This window comes from Lissotriton helveticus, chromosome 7, assembly GCF_964261635.1.
Source record: "Lissotriton helveticus chromosome 7, aLisHel1.1, whole genome shotgun sequence".
Taxonomy (NCBI): domain Eukaryota; kingdom Metazoa; phylum Chordata; class Amphibia; order Caudata; family Salamandridae; genus Lissotriton; species Lissotriton helveticus.
In genome coordinates, this window is record NC_136068.1 from 349,606,289 (window position 1) to 349,630,401 (window position 24,113).

General features: G+C 46.6%; 1 protein-coding gene across 1 annotated transcript in view; it reads left to right on the forward strand.

Annotated features, from left to right (window-relative positions):
- The window catches only part of TOP1 (DNA topoisomerase I), a 289,068-nt gene that overhangs the window by 253,575 nt on the left and 11,380 nt on the right, over nt 1-24,113 (forward strand). The window contains exons 18-20 of the mRNA XM_078652157.1: nt 2,617-2,744; nt 10,980-11,074; nt 19,358-19,507. Of these exons, the coding sequence (XP_078508283.1) occupies nt 2,617-2,744; nt 10,980-11,074; nt 19,358-19,507 (373 nt within the window). The remainder of the gene's footprint in view (nt 1-2,616; nt 2,745-10,979; nt 11,075-19,357; nt 19,508-24,113) is intronic.

The following is a 24,113-nucleotide window of genomic DNA, read 5'->3' on the forward strand; positions in this document are numbered from 1 at the left end:
TATGACAAATTTGCACAAGGGTTTATATGTACATGAGGTGGTGACTGGGGCTCCCTCATTTCGAATTCACATTTTGATTATTGTTATTGTATTGATTTTCATTGTAGTATTCCCCTGATGAAGGTATAACCATACCGAAATGCATTGGGACTGACTGCACAGAAAGAAGGGATGTACATGATGTAATGTATCATCTGTTTGAAGAACCAAGCATAAGAAAAAAGAAAAAGAGCAATTAAAAACAAAACGCTTTTCATTTAGTTTGTGTTTATCTTTGAACAGCACGGATATGTGCACATGATTTTGGTTGAATGCATTTACACTATGGGTTGTTTACAATTTGTTTTCTAAAGTCTGGTGAAATCATGCATTACCTTTGGATATAGAGCACCCCCAGGGGGCATGTGAATAGTGCGTCGCTTCCAAACAGTGCATGTTTGTGTTCATGTTTCTGCTTGTTGCCATTCGCCCTTTCACATGTCTTTGTGAAACAGAGACTGCGTACCGGAGTGTCTTGTGTTCTGGTAAGGCCGGTACTTTCTGGCCAAGGGTCGGCATCCAGACACTGCTGCTCCACGTATCTTAGCTGGTGCAGGTTCGGTTTTTTATCATTGTGCACACTTGACCGGTATGCGCTAACTCTGTCATACCGTTTTGGTCTTGCTTCTGGTCCACGCATCTGCTCCTGCGGTTCCTTCGGACCTGGGTTCAGTTCATCATCTTTATGAAGTCGTGCACTCTCAATTCCGCACTGACATTTCTGGCTCTGTGCTTCTCCTCTCCTCCCGGTATACATACGTGGGTTTTTGAGCTGTTCTTTAACGGCTCGTGTTGCCTTTGCCGCCTATTGTTTTCTGCTCTTTTTAGAGCTTTATGGTCTGGTGTTGGCTGCGCCGCCATTGCTGTCCCCACTGTGTTCATCACTTTGTTGACGGCTAAGTTCTTCTGGAACTTTGTGGGGGTTTGGTCGCAGACCCGCCTCCTCTATGGGTATAGCTTTGGTATCTATTCTAAGTTAAGGAATCTGCCGCTAGATGTCTGTCAGATGGACAAGTTACTTACCTTCGGTAACAATGTATCTGGTAGAGACACAGTCTGGCCGCAGATTGCTTAACACCCGCTCATCCTCCCCGTTCTGCGAGGAGCTTTTCGGCAGGGGTTTCTTGCATTTCCCTTCCTTCGAGTGGCTTTGTCTTCCTACGGGGTGACAATTTGACTTCACGTTTAGGCGGGATGCTTTATTATATTGCTGTGCTCCACCCATTCTCGTGATTGTGTGGTATACTCATGTGTTCTTTTATAATCCCTATGCCCTGGGTTGTCCAGTGTGGGGTCTATTCCTCTTCACCCCCCTCTCCTCCCCGTTCTCCATTGACCTTGGGGTCTCCTCCCTCCCCTGCAGTCCATTGGTTTGAAGTTGACTGGCTCAGTCTATAACTCTCTTACAGGGGGTACAACGTCCCTTTCTAGTACGGACTTCTGGTGGATTGTCAATGCTCCTGTGTTCCGGTCTTGTTGCCCTTCAGTTAAATATTATGGTTACAGACTTCCAGTCTGTCCTGATGTTTTTCACGTCTTTGTCTCGTGGGAGAGTTTAGCCTTCGCTTTTGTGGGGTTGCTTCTCAGAGTGGTGCTCTTCTCTTTCCTTCATTATTTTTCAGTATACCGTGCTTGGCACTGTACTTTATGGTGCTGTTTTTCACCATCTTTTTTTGGCACACTGTTCCCATACACTAAGTTTTTTGCCGGTGGCTCCGCATTGTGGCGTGTAAAAGGTTCTCCTACGAAAACGTCAGCGCGCCCAGGGGGGCTTATATGGCTCCACTGACTTCATGTCCATGGAGGACATCCAGGCGGAGCCGTGCAGCGTGCCACCCCTGCGCGCAGAGGTACTGCTGCGGAAAGTTTTCCGGATCCAGTCTGACGCCTAAGTAAAGGAATCTGCGAATGTACTGTGTCTCTACCAGATACATCGTTACCGACGGTCAGTAACTCGTCCGTTAGGGGATCTTGCTATTTGATTCCATTATAAATTGCCTGACTTGGGTTCTTCTCTTCATTACCTGAGGAAACCTTGACCCATCCCCTCAACCATCTTGTTCCCATACTTTGCCTAGTATTCAGATTCCAGACTGAGGCAGTTTCTTTCCTTTCTGGGTGACAATCAGTGTTGATTGATGGATTTAAAGAAACCCTTCAAACTTATCCACCCCTCCAGTCCCAATTTCTTCTATACCACCTGGGAAAGCAGTTAGTACTGGGTTTCAATCCTGTTAAGTGTCAGACTGCATCAGTTTTCCTGGCATCCTTTACGCCATATTCTTGCAAATGATATGTAGATAGCACTATCATTCTACAAAACTGTTCTTGTTGCATGCATCTGCAGAAGCCTTAAGTTTAGCCTAAATATTTTCACCTCAGTGATGTCTGAAACTAAACCACGATCAGTTGTTGAATAGTAAAAACTGTTACTTAAGTCTGACAAGTCTGACCCATCCTTCAGTTTCAGTCTGTATGTAAAATACTGTAGGTTTTTGCTATAAGTCAAGTACTGATCTCAGTGGTTTAGGACAAACTCATTATGTTTTTTGTCATGCTTTCTTCTCACTCTTTCAGCTGACGACAACGTGCCGGCCAAGATTCTGTCCTACAACCGTGCCAACAGAGCTGTTGCAGTTCTCTGTAACCATCAAAGGGCTCCTCCGAAAACATTTGAGAAATCAATGTTAACACTCCAGACCAAGGTATTGTATTATCATCTTGATGTGCCACTGCTCTTTTTTTGTGTGAAACTATCCTTTAGGCACTCATCATGTAAGCCCAACAAAGTGAGGGTTTCTAGCTTCCTTCATTTGCCAGTTTGTCCATAAGCAGTCTTTTTTCCTTTCCCAATATAATTCAAGTTGAATGTAATATTGGGATGAAATGAGTGGCTGAATATGTTTTACCATATAGTGAAACACACCCAGGTCTAGTACCTTCTGTAGTCTTTAGTCTAGCTGGAAGATAGTGTGCCCGTAAGCCACCGCCTTTAGCCTAATTCATAGATGCTTCCCCCTTACTATCCCCATTAACCCCTTAAGATGGTGGTTCCCCTGTCTTTCAGTAGTTCAAACACAAGGTACACCAAATTACTTGGACTCAGTTGTAATTTACTGACAGAATTACCCTCTGCTGCATTTAGCTATGACTTTACCTTACCACTCTTGTGCAAATTGGCCTTTTAGCACAGAGTTATGAAATGCTTCCTGTACTAGTCTATCACAATGCTGATAAGACTACTACTGTTTCAGAAGTGGTACATTGGAGTCATAGCACTGTCCTGTAGCTATTAATCATTTCAGCACTGTTATACATAGGGCTCTTGAAAAGTTAAAGGTGTATGCCTGTTTGAATCCATAAAAATGGTTAACAGTAGGGTCCATTGTGTGCTGCACGATGGAAATTGGTCAGTCTATCCTAGGGCTCCTCAATCCTTGACTGAAACACTGCATCATTTAGCTCCGGATGTGGGAAACCGAATGTTTGTAGCATGTGTCGCTGTACATACACACTGTAGGAAAGGGGGTTTGTTTCAGTAATGCCCCCCCCCACACACATTTTGCCAGATTTCTGATGCACTTTGACTGAGTGTTTCCTGCCAATCAGGTTCCCAAGACCTGTGTTCTTTCCCCCAAATCTGTACCTTTGTTTTCACAATTGGCACACCTCTGGGTCATGTGTAAGTCCCTTGTAGAAGGGACAAGTGGTACCAAGGGCCTTGTGATCAGAGTGGGTTTCTAAGGGCAGTAGCATGTATTGTGCCACCCTCAGAGACCCCTCACCAAGCACATACATACTGCCATTGCAGACTGTTCTGGTGCAGACAAAACGGAAGTCGACAAGGCACACATCCCTATGTGCCATGCCCACCAACCACTGCCTGTGAAATAAGTAAGCTGCCCCTCTAGCAGGCCTCTCAGCCCTAAGGCAGGGTGCATTATACCATAGATGATCACAGCTGTATGAGCAATGTGCTCCTACAGTGTCTGTGCCATTCACAGACCTTGTAAGTGCAGTGGACCCATATTGAGTACAAGGGCTGGGAGTATGTCATTACGAACTCCACAGCTCCATGATGGCTTTACTGAATGCTAAGGAGTTTCGTATCAAACTCCTCAACATAATAAGCCCACACTGATGCCAGTGTTGGATGTATCACAAAATGCACTCAGAGGCATCTTTGAGATACCCCCTGGAAAAAACAAAAAAGTCCCTTGTGTCCAGCTCACTGGTCTGCACGAGCCTGCCACACACAGACCTGTTTCTGAGCAGGAACACTATTCTAGGTGGTGAGCCTCAAAGGCTTCCTGCCCTTTGATATGCTAGCCATAGGCTGTGTGCCATGCCCATAGACACTACATGCAATATATGTAAGTCACCCCTACAGCTGGCTTTATAGCCCTACGGCAGGGTGCCTTATATTACATGTGTGGACGTATTTGCATGTGCAGATATACCCTGTGAGGTAAAGTTTGTTTACTGGATGGTACAATTGAACAGGGAAGCCATGTTGCCTATATGTACTGGTCACTGGTCATTGAGTTTCCCAGCTTCATAATGGCTTCTCCAAAACCCATGGTGTCTGTTATCAAATGCCTTGTCTTAAATAAATCCATACTGATGCCAGTAGTGGGTTTATTAAAACAGACACCCAGAGGGCCCCTTAAAACCTTTAATCCTCTAGTGTGCTGGCTGATTGGTATAGTCCTAGACAATTCTTATTCAAACATATCACTTAGTATAGCCAAATGTGTATAGATGACATTCAGAAAAAGGCACACATGAAAAGGTAAGGCAATGGGCCACTTCCAAATTATCAATTATATTCCATTTATTTTCGTCATAATGATAACTTGTTCAAATCAAAAAAGTTCAAGCGCGCGATATGCAATTATACATGTACTTGACGATTGTCATCAGGAGAAAGAAAATTGTGCTCTAGTGAAGAGAATGGAAGGAGAGAATGTATTTCACAGGGAGATAATTCAATCTATTCAAATAGAAGGGACCCGGTGATATCTTTAACAGAAAATGGTCTCACTTCTGAAATTCCGGCCTACCCCTATATATTAAATACAGTATTCTTTATACAGCAGTAATACTCATTCGTTTTCACAGTGTAGCCACATCTGTGATTTTAGTATGGGGGATCACGGTGGGGTGTAGGCAGATTTGGGGGGGGGTCATCGACGTTTCGACCCTGGCGCAAAAGGGTGTTAGTGAGATCCTCTGCTACGGGCCTTCATCAGGACGGGGAATGGGGGTATGCGACACGGAGGCCGATGGACGCGACGCGCTGGGCGCACAGACTGAGTTCGCTATTAAGAATCATTATCCTTTTGAAATTTGCCCAGATGCCTACGCAAAGCCCTCTCATGAGGCGGTGTCGAGTACAACGATGACTTTATATGACTTGTACAATGATTACGTTTTCTGCTGAATTTCTATCGCATTAACGTTTTGATACCCCAATTCCCTGTCCTGATGGAGACCCGTAGCAGAGGATCTCACTAACACCCTTTTGCGCCAGGGTCGAAACGTCGGCGAACCCCCCTAAATCGGCCTACACCCCACCGTGATCCCCCATACTGAAACCCCAGATGGGGCTACACTGTGACAACGAATGAGTATCACTGCTATATAAAGAATACTGTATTTAATATATAGGGGTAGGCCGGAATCTCAGAAAGGGAGACCAGTTTCTGTTAAAGATATCACCGGGTCCCTTCTATTTGAATTGATTGAATTATCTCCCTGTGAAATACTTTCCCTCGCCTTCCATTCTCTTCACTAGAGCACAATTTTCCCACACCTTTTTCTTTCTCCGGATGACAATCGTCAAGTACATGTATAATTGCTTATCGTGCGCTTGAACCTTTTTGATTTGAACAAGTTTTCATTATTAGGATGAAAATAAATGGAATATAATTGATAATTTTGAAGTGGCCCATTGCCTTACCTTTTCATGTGTGCCTTTTTCTGAATGTCATCTATACGCATTTGGCTATACAAAGTGATCTGTTTGAATAAGAATTGTCTAGGACCACTGTTTTCTTTACCGATTGATACCCAGGTCCTTTGACGTATACTGGGTCACCCATTGATTATAATGGTATGACTGGTATAGTCCAGCCTGCCACCACAAGGTTTCTGACCACCCTGCAGGTAAAAGCCCATGCTCTGAGGCCAGAAACGATGTGGAGCACGTAATGAAGGACAGAGGTTATTGTACTTGACTCTTGAGCAAACTAGTCTGGATGGCAGTTGTAGCAGTGTGAGTGACCATTAATCTTTTCTGGAACCCAGCTGAAAACAGCACTCTGTGCGCCCAAACAAGCAGCTGGTTTTGACAAGTAACTGCACTAAATTTTAAGGGATTGGATCAGACCAACTACTTTTGTCTAGAGGCGCTTGCTCGGTTTCCCTATGGGACAGCCTCCTTACAGCCACAGCTGCTGCTTCGCACCTCCCTTTTCTGCCGTTTCCTTTTTATTGAAAGTAGGGTTGTGATGCAGCACTGGTGTCAATCTATCTCAGTGCGTCTGCCATGGGCACCATGGTGCTGGGTGAAGCAACTTGGGTAGCTTTCGACTTCTATGCTGAAGGATGATTGTATTGGTGAATGCATCGATTAACTATGTGTGTTGGTTCTCAAAAGCGATGTATATTTTAGGTAAGGAATCGGTTTGCCAAATTGCTGTCAACCTGATGTTTTCTTTTATTTCGCTGTAAGCTCTTCCTACATGTTGGGAATAGGATAAAGGCAGGATGTAGTAGTATCTCCTTTCCCGACTTACTGCGGTCTGATCTTTGCCATGGATTTCTCCTTTTTAAAATTAAAAATGTAGAGGTGGAGCGTTTGTTTGTGGTACGCAGGGTTTATTATTTGTTTGTATGCTTTATTTTAATTGCAGTGGTTAGTAATGGTCATTCTGACATAAAGGTAGCCATTTTTCTATTACAACCAATTAATATTGAGACGCCAGAATTGTGTGTTCGAGGCATATGAGCTGCAGATTGTACACTTAGCAATAGATCGCCACCTGGTGTTGGGCTTGGATGATTGCAGGTTGTTGTCTTCTTGGAAGAAGTGTTTGTAGTCACGAGATAGGTTAACCCTCCCTTGGACAATACTGCGCATGGTCATTGACTCCATCCTCAGATTGTTTTTTTCCGCCACTGGGTTCGGATGAAAGTTTTCCGCTCCGGCTAGAAAAGACACTTTTTGACATTTTCGAAGCGTGAAACTTTAGATAACCAACTTTCGACATCGATTAAACCTTTCGACATCACAGCTACATCCCGGTGCGTCGACGCGGGCCGTTGGGCCTATCGGCGCAGTACGGCCTACGCCTCATGGACAGAACTCCATTCAAGAGATGCCCGGTATGTCGAGCAAAATTCTCTCATAGCGACCATCACGAGGTTTGCAACCGCTGTCTCTCGCCAGAACACGACGAGTCGACCTGCACAGCCTGTGCTTCCTTCCGATCGAAAAAGACCATTCGGGATCGGAGGACCCGATACATACCCTTTAGATGAGGATCTCAACCCAGAATATCCCAAAGAGGATGATGCATATAATTTCCCACCAAATAATGCACCAGACATCCCTGACCGTTAATACTACCCAACAAAACCTTCCCCTCCAGAGGATAGTATTGGGTTCAATCATCCATTAAACAGAGCTGCACTTTACCACGGAGTTCCAATGCACTCTGATGCAATTGAGGAGGATTTCTTATTAGACACTTTTGATCAGTCACAAAGATCTACTCAAATACTACCTATGATCAAAGGGGTCATTAAACATGCTCCAGAGATTTTTAAAGATCCAGTAAGGTGTAGGGTACTAAATCCCAGAATAGAGAAAGTATAGACCAGCACCAGCTGATCCAGTCTACATCAAGGGACATCTGCCATTTGACTCTTTAGTAGTGTCAAATGCACGTAAAAGAGCCAATTCCCAGACTTCTGGTGACACACCCCCGCCTGACAATGAATCAAAAATCATTGATGCGTTAGGGAAACTGATTGCTGCGCAGGCAACAAACATATGGCGCATAGCAAACATACCAGCCTTACTCTCACGCTACAACAGGGCTCACTACGACCAACTAGAAAAATGAATGGAACACCTACCAGATCAATACAAAGATCAGGCAGCAGAGCTCTTACAGGAAGGCAAATTAATATCTAATGCCTCAATTAAATGCGCACTAGATGTAGCTGACACAGCATCCAGGGCAAGTTAACACTAGTGTTATCCTCAGACGTCATGCATGGTTACGCATTTCCGGTTTCAAACCAGAGGTACAAACTACCATCCTCAACCAGCCCTTCAATCAGAACCAGTTGTTCGGGCCAGAAGTAGATAATACACTAGAGAAGATGAAGAAGGACACAGACACTGCTAAGTCTATGGGTGCATTACAATCCACCCAGACTAGAAGTTCTTTTTGTCGCTCCTCTTATGGAGGAGGCTCCTAGCAGACCGGCGAAGATAACACATCATCTTTTAAAACACATACACAAACCCCCTCTAATAAGGGCTACTTTAGAGGAGGGTACAGAGGCAACAACAATAAGGGAAGAGGTAGAGGTAATAACAACCGCTCCTCTTTCACTCCCAAACAATGACTTCCCTCTGCCTCCCGTACAGCATTCCACTCCTGTGGGGGGCAGACTATCACAGTTCCTACCTGTCTGGAATTCCATCACAACAGACAGGTGGGTAAGACAAATTATCCAACATGGTTACTGCCTAGAACTCGCAGCAACCCCCCCCCCCCCCAAACATACCACCCAGGCAGCGTCCAATGTCCACAGAACACATAACTCTGCTTCAACAGGAAGTTCTAACACTTCTACAAAAAGTAGCTATTCAAAAGGTCCCCTTACAGGAACAAGGAACAGGAGTCTACTCCCTGTATTTCCTAATACCCAAAAAGGACGGGACATTAAGACCGATCCTCGACCTCAGGCCCCTAAACCACTACATTCAATCAGATCATTTTCACATGATCACTTTAGAACAAGTACTCCCATTACTACAACAGGGAGACTTTCTTACAAAACTAGACCTAAAGGACGCCTATTTTCATGTTCCTATACATCCTGCGCACACAGGAAGTATCTAAGATTTGTCATACAAGGACAACACTATCAGTTCAAAGTCCTTCCATTCGGGGATCACAACAGCACCACGAGTGTTTACAAAGTGCTTAGCAGTAGTAGCAGCACATCTCCGAAGACAACAGATACATGTCTTCCCTTACCTCGACGACTGGCTCATAAAAGCAAGATCGTTCACCCAGTGTGTACAACACACAAAACAAACAATACACGACTTAGGGTTTTCAATAAACTACACCAAGTCGCACCTAGAGCCTTCGCACGTTCACCAATTTCTAGGAGCTACCATAGACACATCGGCAGCTCTAGCCTATCCCAGTCAAGCCAGGATTCAAAGCATTCAGAGCTTAGTCTCCCTTTTTCACTGCCAGCACTCTCTTCAAGCCAGAGTGTTCATTAACTAATAGGCATGATGGCGTCTTGCGTGAGGAACTAGGAAGATGCAAGACTGCAAATGCGCCCACTACAGGAATGTCTAGCACAACCGTGGAATCAGGCTCAAGGTCAGCTCACAGACCTGGTGTTGGTAGACAGCCGTACATATCGCTCTCTACAATGGTGGAACACCAAAAACTTGACAAAGGGACGGTCGTTCCTAGAACCTGTTCCACAAATAGTGCCCACAACAGATGCATCCCTCACAGGATGGGGAGCCCATCTCCTGCACTATATCAATCAAGGCCAATGGAACACCATGGAGAAATAAGGCACCCAGAACCAAGCCAACTGAATTTGGCGATCTGGCTCCTGAGGTCTTAGAGTTTGGCTACTTAAACTTACCACCAGACTTAAGAGTATAATTAAAGAAGCTAGAAGACCCACCACTAGAGAATGCTATGCTCTTTTATACTACACACAGGACTAAATCCTTCAGAAAGACAAAAACAACTATTTGTATCTTTCTCTTCCCCACACAAAGGCAATTCCATCTCTAAAGGAGGAATTGCCAGATGGATTGTAAAGTGTATTCAAACATGCGATCAAAAAGTTAACGTACACTAACCGTTCCTCCAAGAGCGCACTCCACTGGCAAACTAGGAGCCTCTATGGCTTTCTTAGGAAACATACCACTAGAGGACATATGCAAGGCAGCAACATGGTCTACCATACACACCTTCACTAAACACTATTGTGTTGACGTGCAAGCCAAGCAGCAAGCTGCAGTAGGCCAAGCTGTCCTTAAAACACTATTTCAGTATACTGCAACGGATACAAGCGACCACCGCTAGGGGAGACACTGCTGCACAATCGTTGCTAATTGTGCAATCTGCAGCTCATATGCCTCGAACGGAATATGCTACTTACCAGTATGCATCTGTTCTTGGCATGTAGAGCTGCAGAGTTGTACACGCCCTCCCGCCTCCCCGGGACTTGTATCCGTTCCAGTACTCATCTTACTTAGATGCACACGCATGGACATCCTTTCTCTTTACTTCTACTAACTCCATCATTTCCCATCATGGCGAAAAACAATCTGAGGATGGAGTCGATGACCATGCGCAGTATTGTCCAAGGGAGGAGTCACCTATCTCGTGACTACAAAGACTTCTTCCAAGAAGACAACAACCCGCAATCATCCGAGCCCAACACCAGGTGGCGATCTATTGCTAAGTGTACAACTCTGCAGCTCTACATGCCAAGAACAGATGCATACTGGTAAGTAGCATATTCATATTTGGATGTGTTAAGAGTTCCCATGTGCAACCTTTCATCCTAACTGTATACTCTTAACTGATCACTTTTGATCATTTACTAATAAACTTGTTTAAGTTTAAATAAGATTGCTCTATTGTATTTCTCAGATTGATGCCAAGAAAGAGCAGCTCACAGAAGCAAGGCGAGAGCTGAAAAGCGCCAAAGCAGATGCCAAAGCCCGAAAAGATGAGAGGACAAAAAAGTAAGTGATTTGGTTTGCATTATATTGACCAGCTCAACAGATGACATTTTTCAGACTGTTTATGAACACCGATCAAGCAGTATTTTCTATTCTTGTACTTTGTATTATTAAAGTAATCCAGAGTGTGATCAATTCTTCGGTAACCGTGGTTTATAAAGATCATCCTCTCACTTAGGGTAGTCTACAAGAAAGTAAAGAAATCCGTTCTTATTGACGTTTCCGTGCAGAACTCCATATAGTAGTTAACCTAAACTCGCTATTGATCCAAAATACCCAAGCCTATTTTGGATACCCATGAGCTTGTACTTCCTCTGCAGTTTGATGGTCTACTTCCGTAGAGAGCCTGTGGGTTCAAGCTACCTGCTAATCAGTCAAATCTCATGCCTGTACCCACGACCTTGATTTCTTTATAAGGTTACTTCGCCTCATCTTAATTGTTTTTTGTGGGCAGAGCAGAACTGTTTAACCCCTCCCCTGCTGGTGACGGAACCACTCCGTCATCAGCTGCGGTCTGGTTCTACGATGAAACACTTCAAGGACACTTGGGCTACAGCACACTATTGGTGTTCAAGACTCATGAGTTCCACCAGCAGTACTGGAAGAAGAGGGGATCCTTGTGGGGGGCGGGAGTGTCTCGTACACTGCCAGGAACAACCCACGCAACCTGTGCAGCAGCCAGTATAGGCTTTTTGTGGCTCACAGTGGTGGCTAAAGTCATGGGCTGCAGTAGTCCACCTTCACCTCGCCCACAGCAATGTCTGTCTTGCTGCTTTAATTTCTCCCATTGTGTTGCTCAGCCAGGGGGTGATGCAGGTTGTTCAGAGAGGTTGCACCCTACCCTTTACATCCTCCTGGCAACCCTCCCTGCACCGCCTAAAAAATAAAATCGTTTGTTCGCCCAGATTTCAGCAGATTATGCAGCAAATCCTCTGCAGGAAATAAAAATCACAAATAGGCCATATAGAGGGTCCCAGTGACGGAGAAAAAGGAGGAATGCTATTCCAACCGTTTTTTGTGCCCAAAAAAGATGTAGGGCCATATTATAAAGAACAGAGAACATTATCGCCGCTTTAGCAGCAGTTTCCTGCCGCTAAAGCGGCAATAATGTTATCGCCGTCCTTGATAATATGGCCCATAGGCTTTTATAATGTGGATTTATTTTTTTTATGCCCTGTGAACACCTTTCTGTGGAAGGACCTTTCTGGACCCAAGCATTGGATGGTGTCATTAGACTTGCAGGATGTGTACTTGAATCTGTCCCCACACCCCTTGGGAGGTTGCATAGTGCTCCTTTTTGTATCTGAAAAGGGTGCCTAGGATTTCAGCTACGGGGGGGTTGGTTATGGATTGACCTATTAGGAAAATTGTTGGTAGGAGAGAGTTCGAGGCATGTGGGCTGCTAAATTCATATCTTAGCATTAGATCGCCGCCTAGTGTTGGGCTCGGATGATTGCACATTGTTGTCCTGGAAGAGTCTTCGAAGTATCCTGAGATAGGTGGCTCCTCCCCTGGACTACAGTGCGCATGGGCATCGGCTCCATCCCCAGATTGTTTTTTTCCGCCATTGGGTTCGGATGTGGTCTCGACGTCTTACTGTCGGAACCAAGTAAAACTAACTTTTAGCGGCCAAAAGGCCTCGATTTTCTTGCGTCGGTATTGTCTGCGCACGGTCTCGAGTCTTCCGTCTCTTGGAGCCGGAATAAGCGGAGTTTTCTTCGCTTTCTAAACTTTGAGGCCTTCTCATCGCGACACGACTGCAAGCCTTTACGGACATGGAGCGGAGCCCGTTTAAGTACTGCCCGCTCTGTGGGTCCAAGTACCCACACATCGATCTACACCCCGTGTGTAACAAGTGCCTTTCACCGGACCACGACGACGGCAAGTGCAAGGCCTGTGCACAGTTCCGCTCCAAGAAAACTCTCAAGCTTCGGCGCGCGGTGCGCTTGGAAGCTAGGCAAGCGGATCCGGAGAACATCTTCGGCGACCAGGAAGAAGAGGTCCAGGGTCACCATCTACAAATCTCCCCATCACAGACGGAGGTCGAGGCGGATCCGGGAGACGACGACGGAGTCGCGGGTCAAGTCCTCGAATACGTCGAAGAGGTAGGAGACGACGATGAGATTTATGGGGCCGCGGCGGATAGCTCAGCGGACGAGCTCTGCCCCGAAGGTTACGAGGATACCGACCGGGACACGGGATCGCCTGTCGGCCTTACCCAGGACCCGTTGCCGCAAGCCACAGCCCCGCCTTCGGGCCCGGCTACGGACTCACTTGCTGGGCACGCTGTTTCGAAACCGAAACTGAAACCATCGGGGTCGTCAACACCTAAAATGGCCGACCCGAAATCGAAACTGAAACCTAAGGACTCGAGTGTCCCTAAGATGGCTGCCGTGCCTGTGAGGAAGTCGGTGCCCGTCACCCCATCGGCTCCGTCGACCTCCGGTCCGCAGAAGCCGAGGAAGTCTGTCGATTCCGATGCTCCGAAATCGAAACCGACGCCCGAGGAAGGGGCCCCCAAGAAAGATGGTCGGCACGGATCAGCGGCTACGGCGCCGTCCAAGCCCGCCAAGGTCGGCTCCAAAGAGGCTACGCACAAGATGTCTGCGCCCCGGCCTCAAGATTCGGAGGTGCCGAAGACGGTTTCCGCGCCCAAAACGCACAAGGCCCGCGAGGACGTCGGATCCGAGGGACCGCTCAAAGCATCCTTGTCGGCGACGAGACCCACTGGCAGTGTACCGTCCCCCATTGCGGAGTCACTGCAGAGAATCAGGGAGAAAGCCTTTGCTCCATCGGCTCCGATGCTATCACCGCAGCCGCAAAAGGACGCTCCGGCTAAGCCTTCTGGGAAACTCCTCTTTCTCTTGCCACCTAAGGAGGCGCCGAAAGCGTTTTCGACGAAATCGGCTCCGAAACAGGGTTCCTCGCTGCCTGACCCTCTTCCACGTCGTGTACTCGAATCGGAAGACGATTCAGAGCATTTCATCGATGCTGCCACCGGCAAGCTGACACTCTATAAACGGAAGATCACTTCTGAGCCGGTGGACCCCTACATCATCCCACTGAAAAAGAAGAGGGTGCCCCTTGACGCCTCAGGCCTCACGGAACCGATTCAGCCTCCTCCAAGACGGAGCCCTACTCCCTCCCCAGACCACTCTGTGGGTGAGGAATATGATGAGGATGAGCAGTACAATTTCCCTATCGATGAACCTGATGTACAACCAGATTCATACGACGACACTGGTGACCAGAACACCCAAGGTGTGGGCCAAGACCCGCAGACCTTTAATGCACGTGCATCCCCGACTGAGGACTCAGCAGGATTTCATGCACTAATTGAAAGGGCGGCGGCCAATCATGATGTGGACATGCATGCCGACCCGGTTGAGGAAGACTTCCTTTTCGACACCTTTGCCATATCTGAAAGGACAGTAAAGACACTTCCTATGCTGAAAGGTGTTCTCAAACACGCTGGGGATATTTTTAAGGAGCCTACGAGGGCGAGAGTGGTCAACCCTCGCATTGAAAAGAAGTACAGGCCTGCACCTGCGGACCCCGTCTACATCCGGGGACAATTGCCACTGGACTCTCTTGTGGTTGCCAATGCCAGGAAACGTGCCAACTCCCAGACAACGGGTGAAGCTCCTCCCCCGGATAAGGAGTCCAAAGTGCTTGAGGCAGGAGGCAAAAGAGTGGCTGCACAGGCGGCAAACTTTTGGCGCATCGCAAATACACAGGCGCTCCTGGCGCGTTATGATAGGGCGCACTACGACACCCTAGAACAGGTTATACAACACCTGCCCCCACAGTTCCAAGAAGGCACCAAAATGCTTATTGAGGAAGGAAAGCTAATATCAAACGCAGCCATCAAGTGTGCACTTGACGCTGCGGACACAGCTGCTAGGGCTATCAACACTAGCGTTATGCTGAGAAGACAAGCCTGGCTCCGCATCTCAGGGTTTAAGCAGGATATTCAGACAACAATTCTGAATCAGCCAGTCAATCCTGATAGTCTGTTTGGTCCGGATGTTGACACCACCCTAGAGAAAATAAAGAAGGACACGGAAACTGCTAAGTCTATGGGGGCCCTGCAGTCCCAACAGTTTCGTGGCAGCAATTTTCGTCGCTCAGGTGCACGTGGAGTCACCAGAGGACAAATGGGTCAACAATCCCAGTTCTCCAAAGGTGGGGCGCAATCCTCGTTCACTAAACAGAACAAGGGAGGTTACAGGAATAACAGCAACAGAGGTCGCGGCAGAGGAAACAACAGCTCCCGCACCTCTACTCCAAGCAAACAGTGACTTTCTGTCACTGCCCCCCGACCACCTAACACCTGTCGGGGGGAGACTGCAGCAGTTCCTGCCCGTCTGGAGAAACATCACCACAGACAGGTGGGTGCGACAACTAGTCCAGTATGGTTATTGCCTAGAGCTGAAATCCACTCCACCCAACATCCCACCGAGGCAAAGGCCTATGTCCGCAGAGCACTTGCACTTATTGCAGCAGGAAGTGGTGGCGATGCTGCAAAAAGGCGCAATCGAGCTCGTGCCGGTGGGGGAGGAAGGCACAGGGGTATATTCCCTGTACTTCCTTATTCCAAAGAAGGACGGTTCTCTCAGGCCCATTCTCGATCTACGTCCCCTCAACCTGTACATACTGTCAGAGCATTTCCATATGCTTACACTGCAGCAGATTCTTCCCTTGCTAAACCAGGGAGACTTCTTAGCAACCTTAGATCTCAAGGATGCTTATTTCCACATTCCACTACACCCGTCACACAGGAAATACCTCAGGTTCACTATTCAAGGCAGGCACTACCAGTTCAAAGTCCTACCCTTCGGAGTCACAACAGCCCCGAGGGTGTTCACCAAGTGTCTAGCGACAGTGGCGGCGCACCTCAGGAGGCAGAATATCCATGTCTACCCCTACCTAGACGACTGGCTCGTACAAGCCAAGTCAGAGCAACAGTGCGCCGCAGACATGTCGACTACAATTCACCTTCTTCACGATCTGGGTTTCTCCCTAAATTACCCAAAATCGCATCTTCAGCCGACACATGTCCGGCAGTTCCTGGGTGCTACGATCAACACCCTGACAGCCATGGCTCAGCCAAACCAAGTCAGAATCGACAGCATTCAGTCGCTGATCCAACGATTCCGACCACGACACTCCCTGCCAGCGAGAGTGTTCATGCAGTTGATAGGCATGATGGCCTCCTGCATCTTCATAGTCCCTCACGCATGGTTACATATGCGCCCGCTCCAGGAGTGCTTAGCGAATCAGTGGACACAGGCTCGTGGGCAATTGACAGACCTAGTGTTGGTTACCAGTCGGGCATACGACTCTCTGCATTGGTGGACTCCACACAACCTTTGCAAGGGCCGACTGTTCCAAGAGCCCGTGCCGCAGATTGTCCTGACAACGGACGCATCTCTCCAGGGATGGGGAGCTCATGTGCTCACTTACACAGTGCAGGGACTATGGACGACGCAGCAACAGAAGATGCACATCAACTATCTGGAACTGATGGCAATCTTCATGGCGCTCAAGTCCTTCATTGTACATCTGAACAACAAGGTCGTGCTAGTCCGGACGGACAACATGACCGCGATGTACTACATTCAAAAGCAGGGGGGCACCCACTCGCCACAGCTGTCTCATCTGGCTCAGAGCATGTGGAAGTGGGCCATTCAGAGGAACATTTTCCTCATGGCAGAACACCTCCCGGGCAAGGACAATCAGATGGCGGATCTGCTCAGCAGATACAGCCATCAGATGCACGAGTGGGAGATACACACTTCTGTTCTCCACCCGTACTTCCAGCAGTGGGGTCATCCGGAGATAGACCTGTTTGCAACAAAAGAGAACGCAAAATGCCGACTCTTTGCCGCCAGGTTCCCTCACCCACAGTCGCAGGGGAATGCGATATGGATGAACTGGTCCGGCAAATTTGCGTACGCTTTTCCGCCAGCCCCTCTAATACCGCTGGTCGCAAGAAAGCTAAGGCAGCACTCCATGACTCTCATCCTGGTTGCTCCAACGTGGGCACGACAGGCTTGGTACACCACGTTCCTCGAACTCTCAGTGGTGCCGCATCAAAGACTGCGCCTCACGCCCAGTCTTTTGACGCAGAACCATGGAGACATTCAGCATCCAGATCCACAACAGCTCAACCTAGCGATCTGGCTCCTGAAGTCCTAGAGTTTGGATACCTTAACCTACCTCCAGAATGCATGAGTATCATCAAGGAGGCGAGGAAACCAACTACTAGAGCATGCTATGCTGCTAAGTGGAAGCGATTTGTCATCTACTGTACGTCCAATGACATCAACCCACTAGATGCATCTATCCCCAACATCATCTGCTATCTGTTACATCTCTACAAGTGCAATCTGGCGTACACTTCCATTAGGATACATCTCTCAGCCATAGCGGCTTATCTTCAGAACAGGCAGCACCTCTCTGTCTTCAGAGTGCCCGCCATTAAAGCCTTCCTTGAAGGTCTGAAGAGAGTCATTCCCCCAAGGACGCCACCAGCTCCGGTGTGGAACCTCAACGTCGTTCTCACCAGACTGATGGGGCCACCATTTGAGCCACTGCACTCGTGTGAGCTCCAATTCCTTACGTGGAAAGTGGCCTTTCTGATAGCTATTACGTCTCTGAGGCGTGTCAGTGAGCTGCAAGCGCTCACCATACAAGAGCCGTTCATTCAAATTCACCCAAATAGGGTAGTGCTACGCACTAACCCTAAATTCCTTCCTAAGGTGGTGTCACAGTTTCATCTTAACCAAACTATTGACTTACCAGCATTCTTTCAAAACCCGCAAACGGTGGCGGAAAGAATGCTCCATACCTTAGATGTACGGAGGGCGTTGATGTACTACATAGACAGAACACAACCCTTTAGAAAGACAAAACAACTCTTTGTTGCCTTCGCACCACAACACAAAGGCAACCCAATTTCCAAAGCAGGGATAGCCAGGTGGATTGTTAAGTGCATCCAGATATGTTATCAAAAAGCCAAGCGCACTTTAACAATACCCCCCAGAGCGCACTCCACACGCAAACTGGGGGCATCCATGGCTTTCCTAGGGAACATTCCTTTAGAGGATATTTGCAGAGCAGCCACGTGGGTCACACCACATACCTTCACAAAACACTACTGTGTTGATGTGCATTCCAAGCAGCAAGCAGCTGTAGGACAGGCTGTTCTCAAGACACTTTTTCAGGTTTCTGCAGCTGGCACGGGCAACCGCCGCTGATGGAGGGACTGCTATGTATTCTATGCTAAGATATGAATTTAGCAGCCCACATGCCTCGAACTGAATATGCTACTTACCAGTATGCATCTGTTCTTGGCATGTAGGGCTGCTAACATTCATATCGCCCGCCCTCCTCCCCGGTGCCTGTCGCAGCTGCAGATATACTATTGTATTTATTCTTTAGCATGGACATCCTTTACACTTTTCACTCCATCTTCTGCCACAATGGCGAAAAACAATCTGGGGATGGAGCCGATGCCCATGCGCACTGTAGTCCAGGGGAGGAGCCACCTATCTCAGGATACTTCGAAGACTCTTCCAGGACAACAATGTGCAATCATCCGAGCCCAACACTAGGCGGCGATCTAATGCTAAGATATGAATGTTAGCAGCCCTACATGCCAAGAACAGATGCATACTGGTAAGTAGCATATTCATTTTCCACCAGAAAAGTTACTGAAGTTAAAAACTTTGCTTGACTGTAGCATGGAATCAGTCTCCTATTGGATTGCTGTGAATCTTTAGTGAAAATCTTTTCCTGCCTGACGTCTGGGAATATTAGAAGTAGAACTCATTTGTGCTTGAACTGGAAATTAATGGCGGTGATCGAACTGTATCACCACCAGAAAATGTCTCTAGTTACACATGCAAAATCAGTGAATGACTTCAGGGGAAATGTAGATCTGCTGTCCATCCTTTTGAACTGCCTTCAAATATACCTTCATGTTGGCCAGGCTTCGGACGAGAATGTGTCTATTACAAGAAAGTAAAGCAGCCCAGTAACCTGCACTTGCTGTATTAACCAATGCAAAGCATTTACTATTTGTCTCGATCAGCTTTAAAATGTATACTGTGTCCTTGCTTGCCCTTGACAATCCTAAAATTAGTAGATGTCTTTTTTTTATATGATGGTATTAAAACAGATAACGAGTGGTGTTTAAAGAGTGATAAACAATGATGCTTTGGCTTTCTCGTGTGCTGAATTTTATACCCAATTTTGTAACTACAATAACCTTCTTTACAGGCTGTTGGAAAGTAAGAAGAAAGCAGTTCAGAGAGTAGAGGAGCAGCTAATGAAGCTGGAGGTTCAGGCAACAGACAGGGAAGAGAATAAGCAGATTGCATTAGGAACCTCCAAACTCAACTATTTAGATCCTCGTATCTCCGTTGCATGGTAAGACCACTATTTTTGCCAGACACTTCAGCAATTTCCTACTCTCTGATTGCTCCTTGCGATGTTTATGCTAGTTGTGATACTGGTAGAACAGTTCTGCTATTATGACATTCTTAGTTAATCCCATTGCATTAACCTGGAACACTTCCTCAACTTAATTTTAAAATGAAATAGGTTTAGGTTTTGTGGCGCCACCTTTTGTAGAATTTCTTGTACATTACATTGTTGGCTTATCTGTTTTTGAAGGGCTGATTTTTCTTGATCTTAAAAGGGAAGCTGTAGATCAGGCAACTAAAATCAATATTTTCATTATACTCCCATTGTTTTTCTTTTGTTTTGTTTTTTATAAAGTTCACAAAACTACCTGCAACAGAGAAAGTTTTCATCGTAGTTCAGCTTCGATTTGTTTCACTAGACTGTTGACTTGCCAGCTTTGCTAAAAGTTAATTTGGGGAAACGGTCTACATTGGCTCATATTTGGAAAGTTTTCTTTTTGTAACTGCCTTTCATCAAACAATTCATGAATTCTACAGTTAACTGGCATCCCTTTGCTATGTTTAATTTTCATTGTGTTAGTGAAAGCTTGAGGTTCAATCATCCTACAGTTACTGGTTGGCAGTAAACTTATGTAGAGGTTTCTTTCATAGTAGAAAAGGATTAAGTGTGATTCTCCAGTATTAGGGTGTCTTTCATAGAATTCATATGCTTGAATAATTCCCCGTCGTCGAAGTGGGAGTCCCACGGTACATAAAATAGTAGATATATATATATATATATATATATATATATTATATATATAAATATATATATATATATATATATATATAATTCTTTTTTTTTTTTTTAAGTACCATAGAACAACATAGGCTCATATAAGCCTGAAGGGAGAATTCACTTTAGTAACATATCCATGTCATTATAATGGTCCACATTCCAGCCAATCAGGCTGCAGCACCCTCTAGAACCTTCTCAGAAGCTCAAGCCCTCAGATTTTCTACCGCACGTCGTGTGAAGGGAAGTCTCCCTGAGCTCTGCTCAGTTTCTTCAATCTACTCTTCTTCTACAATGTCTTCTACTAAAATCTTTATTCAGACCTTGTTCTGCTTGTGGAAAACTTCGCCTGTTCCATGAGGACCCTCATAAAAAGTGCATCTATTGCCTGTACCCGGACCATGAGGTGAGGAATTGCAAGTTTTGCAGAACTTTTTATTCTAAAACCCTAAAGGATAGTGAGGCCCGTCTCCTTCTCTGGCTACAGAAGTGGAAGACTTCAGACAACCCTGTGTCTGATGTTGAGAGTGTATCTTCCTGCCATTCCAAGACCTCTCTGAAACGTGGGACGGAGACAGAGATGCCTTCTCCTTTTCTAAAAAGGAAGAAGCTTGTGGACGCTCCAAAGTCCGTCTCCCCACGGGATCTGCTGGCCTCTACGACTATGGGACCTGGTTCTCTGGCGTCGCAGTCCCAATCTGTGCCCTCGTCGTCTGAAACGAGTGCCAGCTCGACGCGCCCGTTGATGACAAGATCTGTCGACGTTGTGCCTACGATGACGACGACATGCTCTATGAAGACGACAACGTCCGCATCGTCGACAGATGGACCAGGGGGTTAGGCCTATAACCTTCATTGTGAAGATCTCGTCGACGGCGAAGAAATCAGTCTCATCGACGACCTTGACAAAGAAGCATTCGTCGACGAAGGTTTCGTCGACGCGTCACTCGTCGACACTACCACCATCGTCGACGTCTAGTTCCTCGTCGACGACCACCTCATCGTCGACGGCTCTGTCAACGACGGCTGCACCGTCGACGAGGAAAGTCCTGGCTCCGTCGACGGCTTCCGCTTCTTCATCGACGCCTGGATCAACATTGACGAGTCCCTCGACAACGGTTTCGACCACGAGCTCGTCGACGGGCCCGTTGACGGGACACTATTCTCTGGCTACTGCAATGACCATTACTGTGGTGACGACTTCTACTATAAAACGTCCCGCTCCGCTGGTTGAGTCCTCTTCAAGGTGGTTCTGGCCCCCCTGCTCAACTCTTTGCGTCTGCAGAGGAGGAATATTCTGATGGGTCTTATGTTGAGGACACCTTTCGTCCTGCAAGCAGTCCTTCGGAGCTCAATATAAAATATCAGGACTATGAGGATGAGGACAATGATGACAGGGGGGGTCACTCTTCCCAGTTCATGATGACCAGCTGGATGTTGACCAAGAGGTTCCTATGGCACAGATACCTGTGTCTTTGATTTCAAACCTTCAGCACATGTTAGACGATTACAATTGTCGATTCCCACCTTCTCCGCAGGCCTCTCCTACTCTGCCTCTTCCAGCACAAGTTTCTGCAAACAAAGGTTCTGATGTGTACAACGAACATTAACAAATCATACCAATATTAAAAATGAAAAAAGCAAGAGAAAAGTATTTTGGCCCATGAAAGGAAGGTAAAGAAAAAGATGTGCGTGTAGTTATAGAAAAATACAAAATTTGAGATTTAAAAGATCATATAAAGCTCAGATTTGTTGTCGGTATAACGGAAACATTGTGAAACGTATACAAAACCAGACAAGTGGCAAACACATAGAGGTTACATAAAGAGTTCTAAAAACCGTGTAAGAACTCCTGTACACAGAACAATGTGTCCTCCTTAATTTGTGGCCACAGTAGCGTCGACGGCGTTTCGACCGTTGTCATAAATACATGGTCATCCTCAGGACAATATGTTAACTGAGCTTTTGAATATCCTATCTATAATGCACAAAACACTTTATTCACACATGGGCCAAATGTAAAGACTAACAAACTCACTAAAGGAAGAAGAGTTGTGCTCAAAAAAGTTAAGTGAAAGCAAGTAAATAGGCTAACCCATCTCGAAAGTGACAGTTATTCAGAGAATCCGAAAATAGTGTCACCCAAAGAGAAAGAAATTACGCCACCAAAAAATGAAAAAAACGTACTTAATAACACTCACTTCAGCGTTATAAAATCGCTTGTAAGTAAAAGCCAAGAAGTGCTAGCAGCATACAGTTTCTGAAATATAAATAGGGACTCAGATTACTGTCCCAAAATTAATATCTCACATCACGAGAAAAATATAATGCAGAAGCTACTTACAAAAATAGCCAACTGCTATATACTCCGTTTCAAAATTCGACTAATTGCAAGAGTATGTATCAGGAACTGAATTCCCACGTGGTATTTTAAAGAACTCGGAACTCCAGCACGAGAGCCACTTCCTGTTGCTCAGCCAAGATCATCAGTTCTTCCAGATCCTGGTACTGATGATGATTATGTCCGCAATGATACGGACCAGGACGATGACGCTGCCCTTGCAGATTGGGACAATTATCGGGCCCAGACCCCGTCTCCTCCTCCTGCTTCTCCCCTGGCTTCTCCCCCAGTGGACATTGGGGGTTTCCTCAACTTAATGATGAGCCGCGAAGCGGTTTCATTTGCCCATGGTCGTCAAACAGCAAGACTGTTTCCTTTATGACTTAAAGGATCAACCTTTAAAGCAAGTGCATACCATTCCAATTATTGATTTTATATGGAAGGAGGGACTTAAACTAATGGAACGGCCTAACTCCATACCGGCTGTGCTTCTGCGCCTTGACAAGAATTATAAGGCGCCTGAGGATTCACCTGCATGCCTTGTGTCACAACCAAAGGCTGACTCGGTCATTACGCAAGCCACTCAAAAAAGGTTGCGTAACCCGGCAACTCCATTAACTTCGCCACCAGATCAGGAAGGTCGCCGCCTGGATACCATTGGGAAGAAATTCACCACTATGGCTGCCACGATGGTCAGGGCGGCAAACTCCTTAGCCATCCTTGGGCGATACGACTGTCAGATGTGGTCCGAGATCGCGGCTTTGTTTGACCTACTTCCGGAAACCTCCAAGGCAGAAGCCCATAAGATCGTGCACGAGGGAGAGAAAATTTCCTCTGAAATTATAGACTGTGCCATTGATATTTCCTCTACGGGTTTCAGACAGCTCGCAGGTGCTGCAGTCTTAAGGAGGCAGGGCTGGCTTAAGGCTTCAGCTTTTCGGCCTGAAGTGCAGGCAAGAGTGCTCGATTTGCCTTTTGATGGAGAGTCCCTCTTCGGCAAGCATGTGGACGACGCCTTGGAGTCCATCAAGAAAGACACGGACACTGCTTGTGCCCTGGGATCTCTCCAGTACCGGAAGCGGCCCCTTTCGTGGAGCACGTGGCAGAGGTACTTCCTCCAATTTTCGTGGCTCCTCCCAGTACCGCTCCTATGGTGAAAACAAACAGCGCTACTCCTATCAAACTCTGACTAGGCAATCCGATTCCAGGCCTTATAGAAGGAAAACCACCTACAGAGGCGGTGCTACCTCTAAAAAAGTGATTTTCCACGGATCAAGTGTTCTCCTGCTCTGAAAATTGGAGGTCGAATCTCCCAACGCTTCTACAAAAATAACTTCAGATCGTTGGGTCTTGGATGTGATCTTAAAGGGCGACTCTCTCGAATTTCTCAAATTTCCTCCCACCCTCTGGCCCTCCCCCAGCACATTTTAAAGAACTGTTTGCACAAGTCGCAGTTATGATAAAGAAAGGGGCTGTCGAAATGGTTCCTCGATT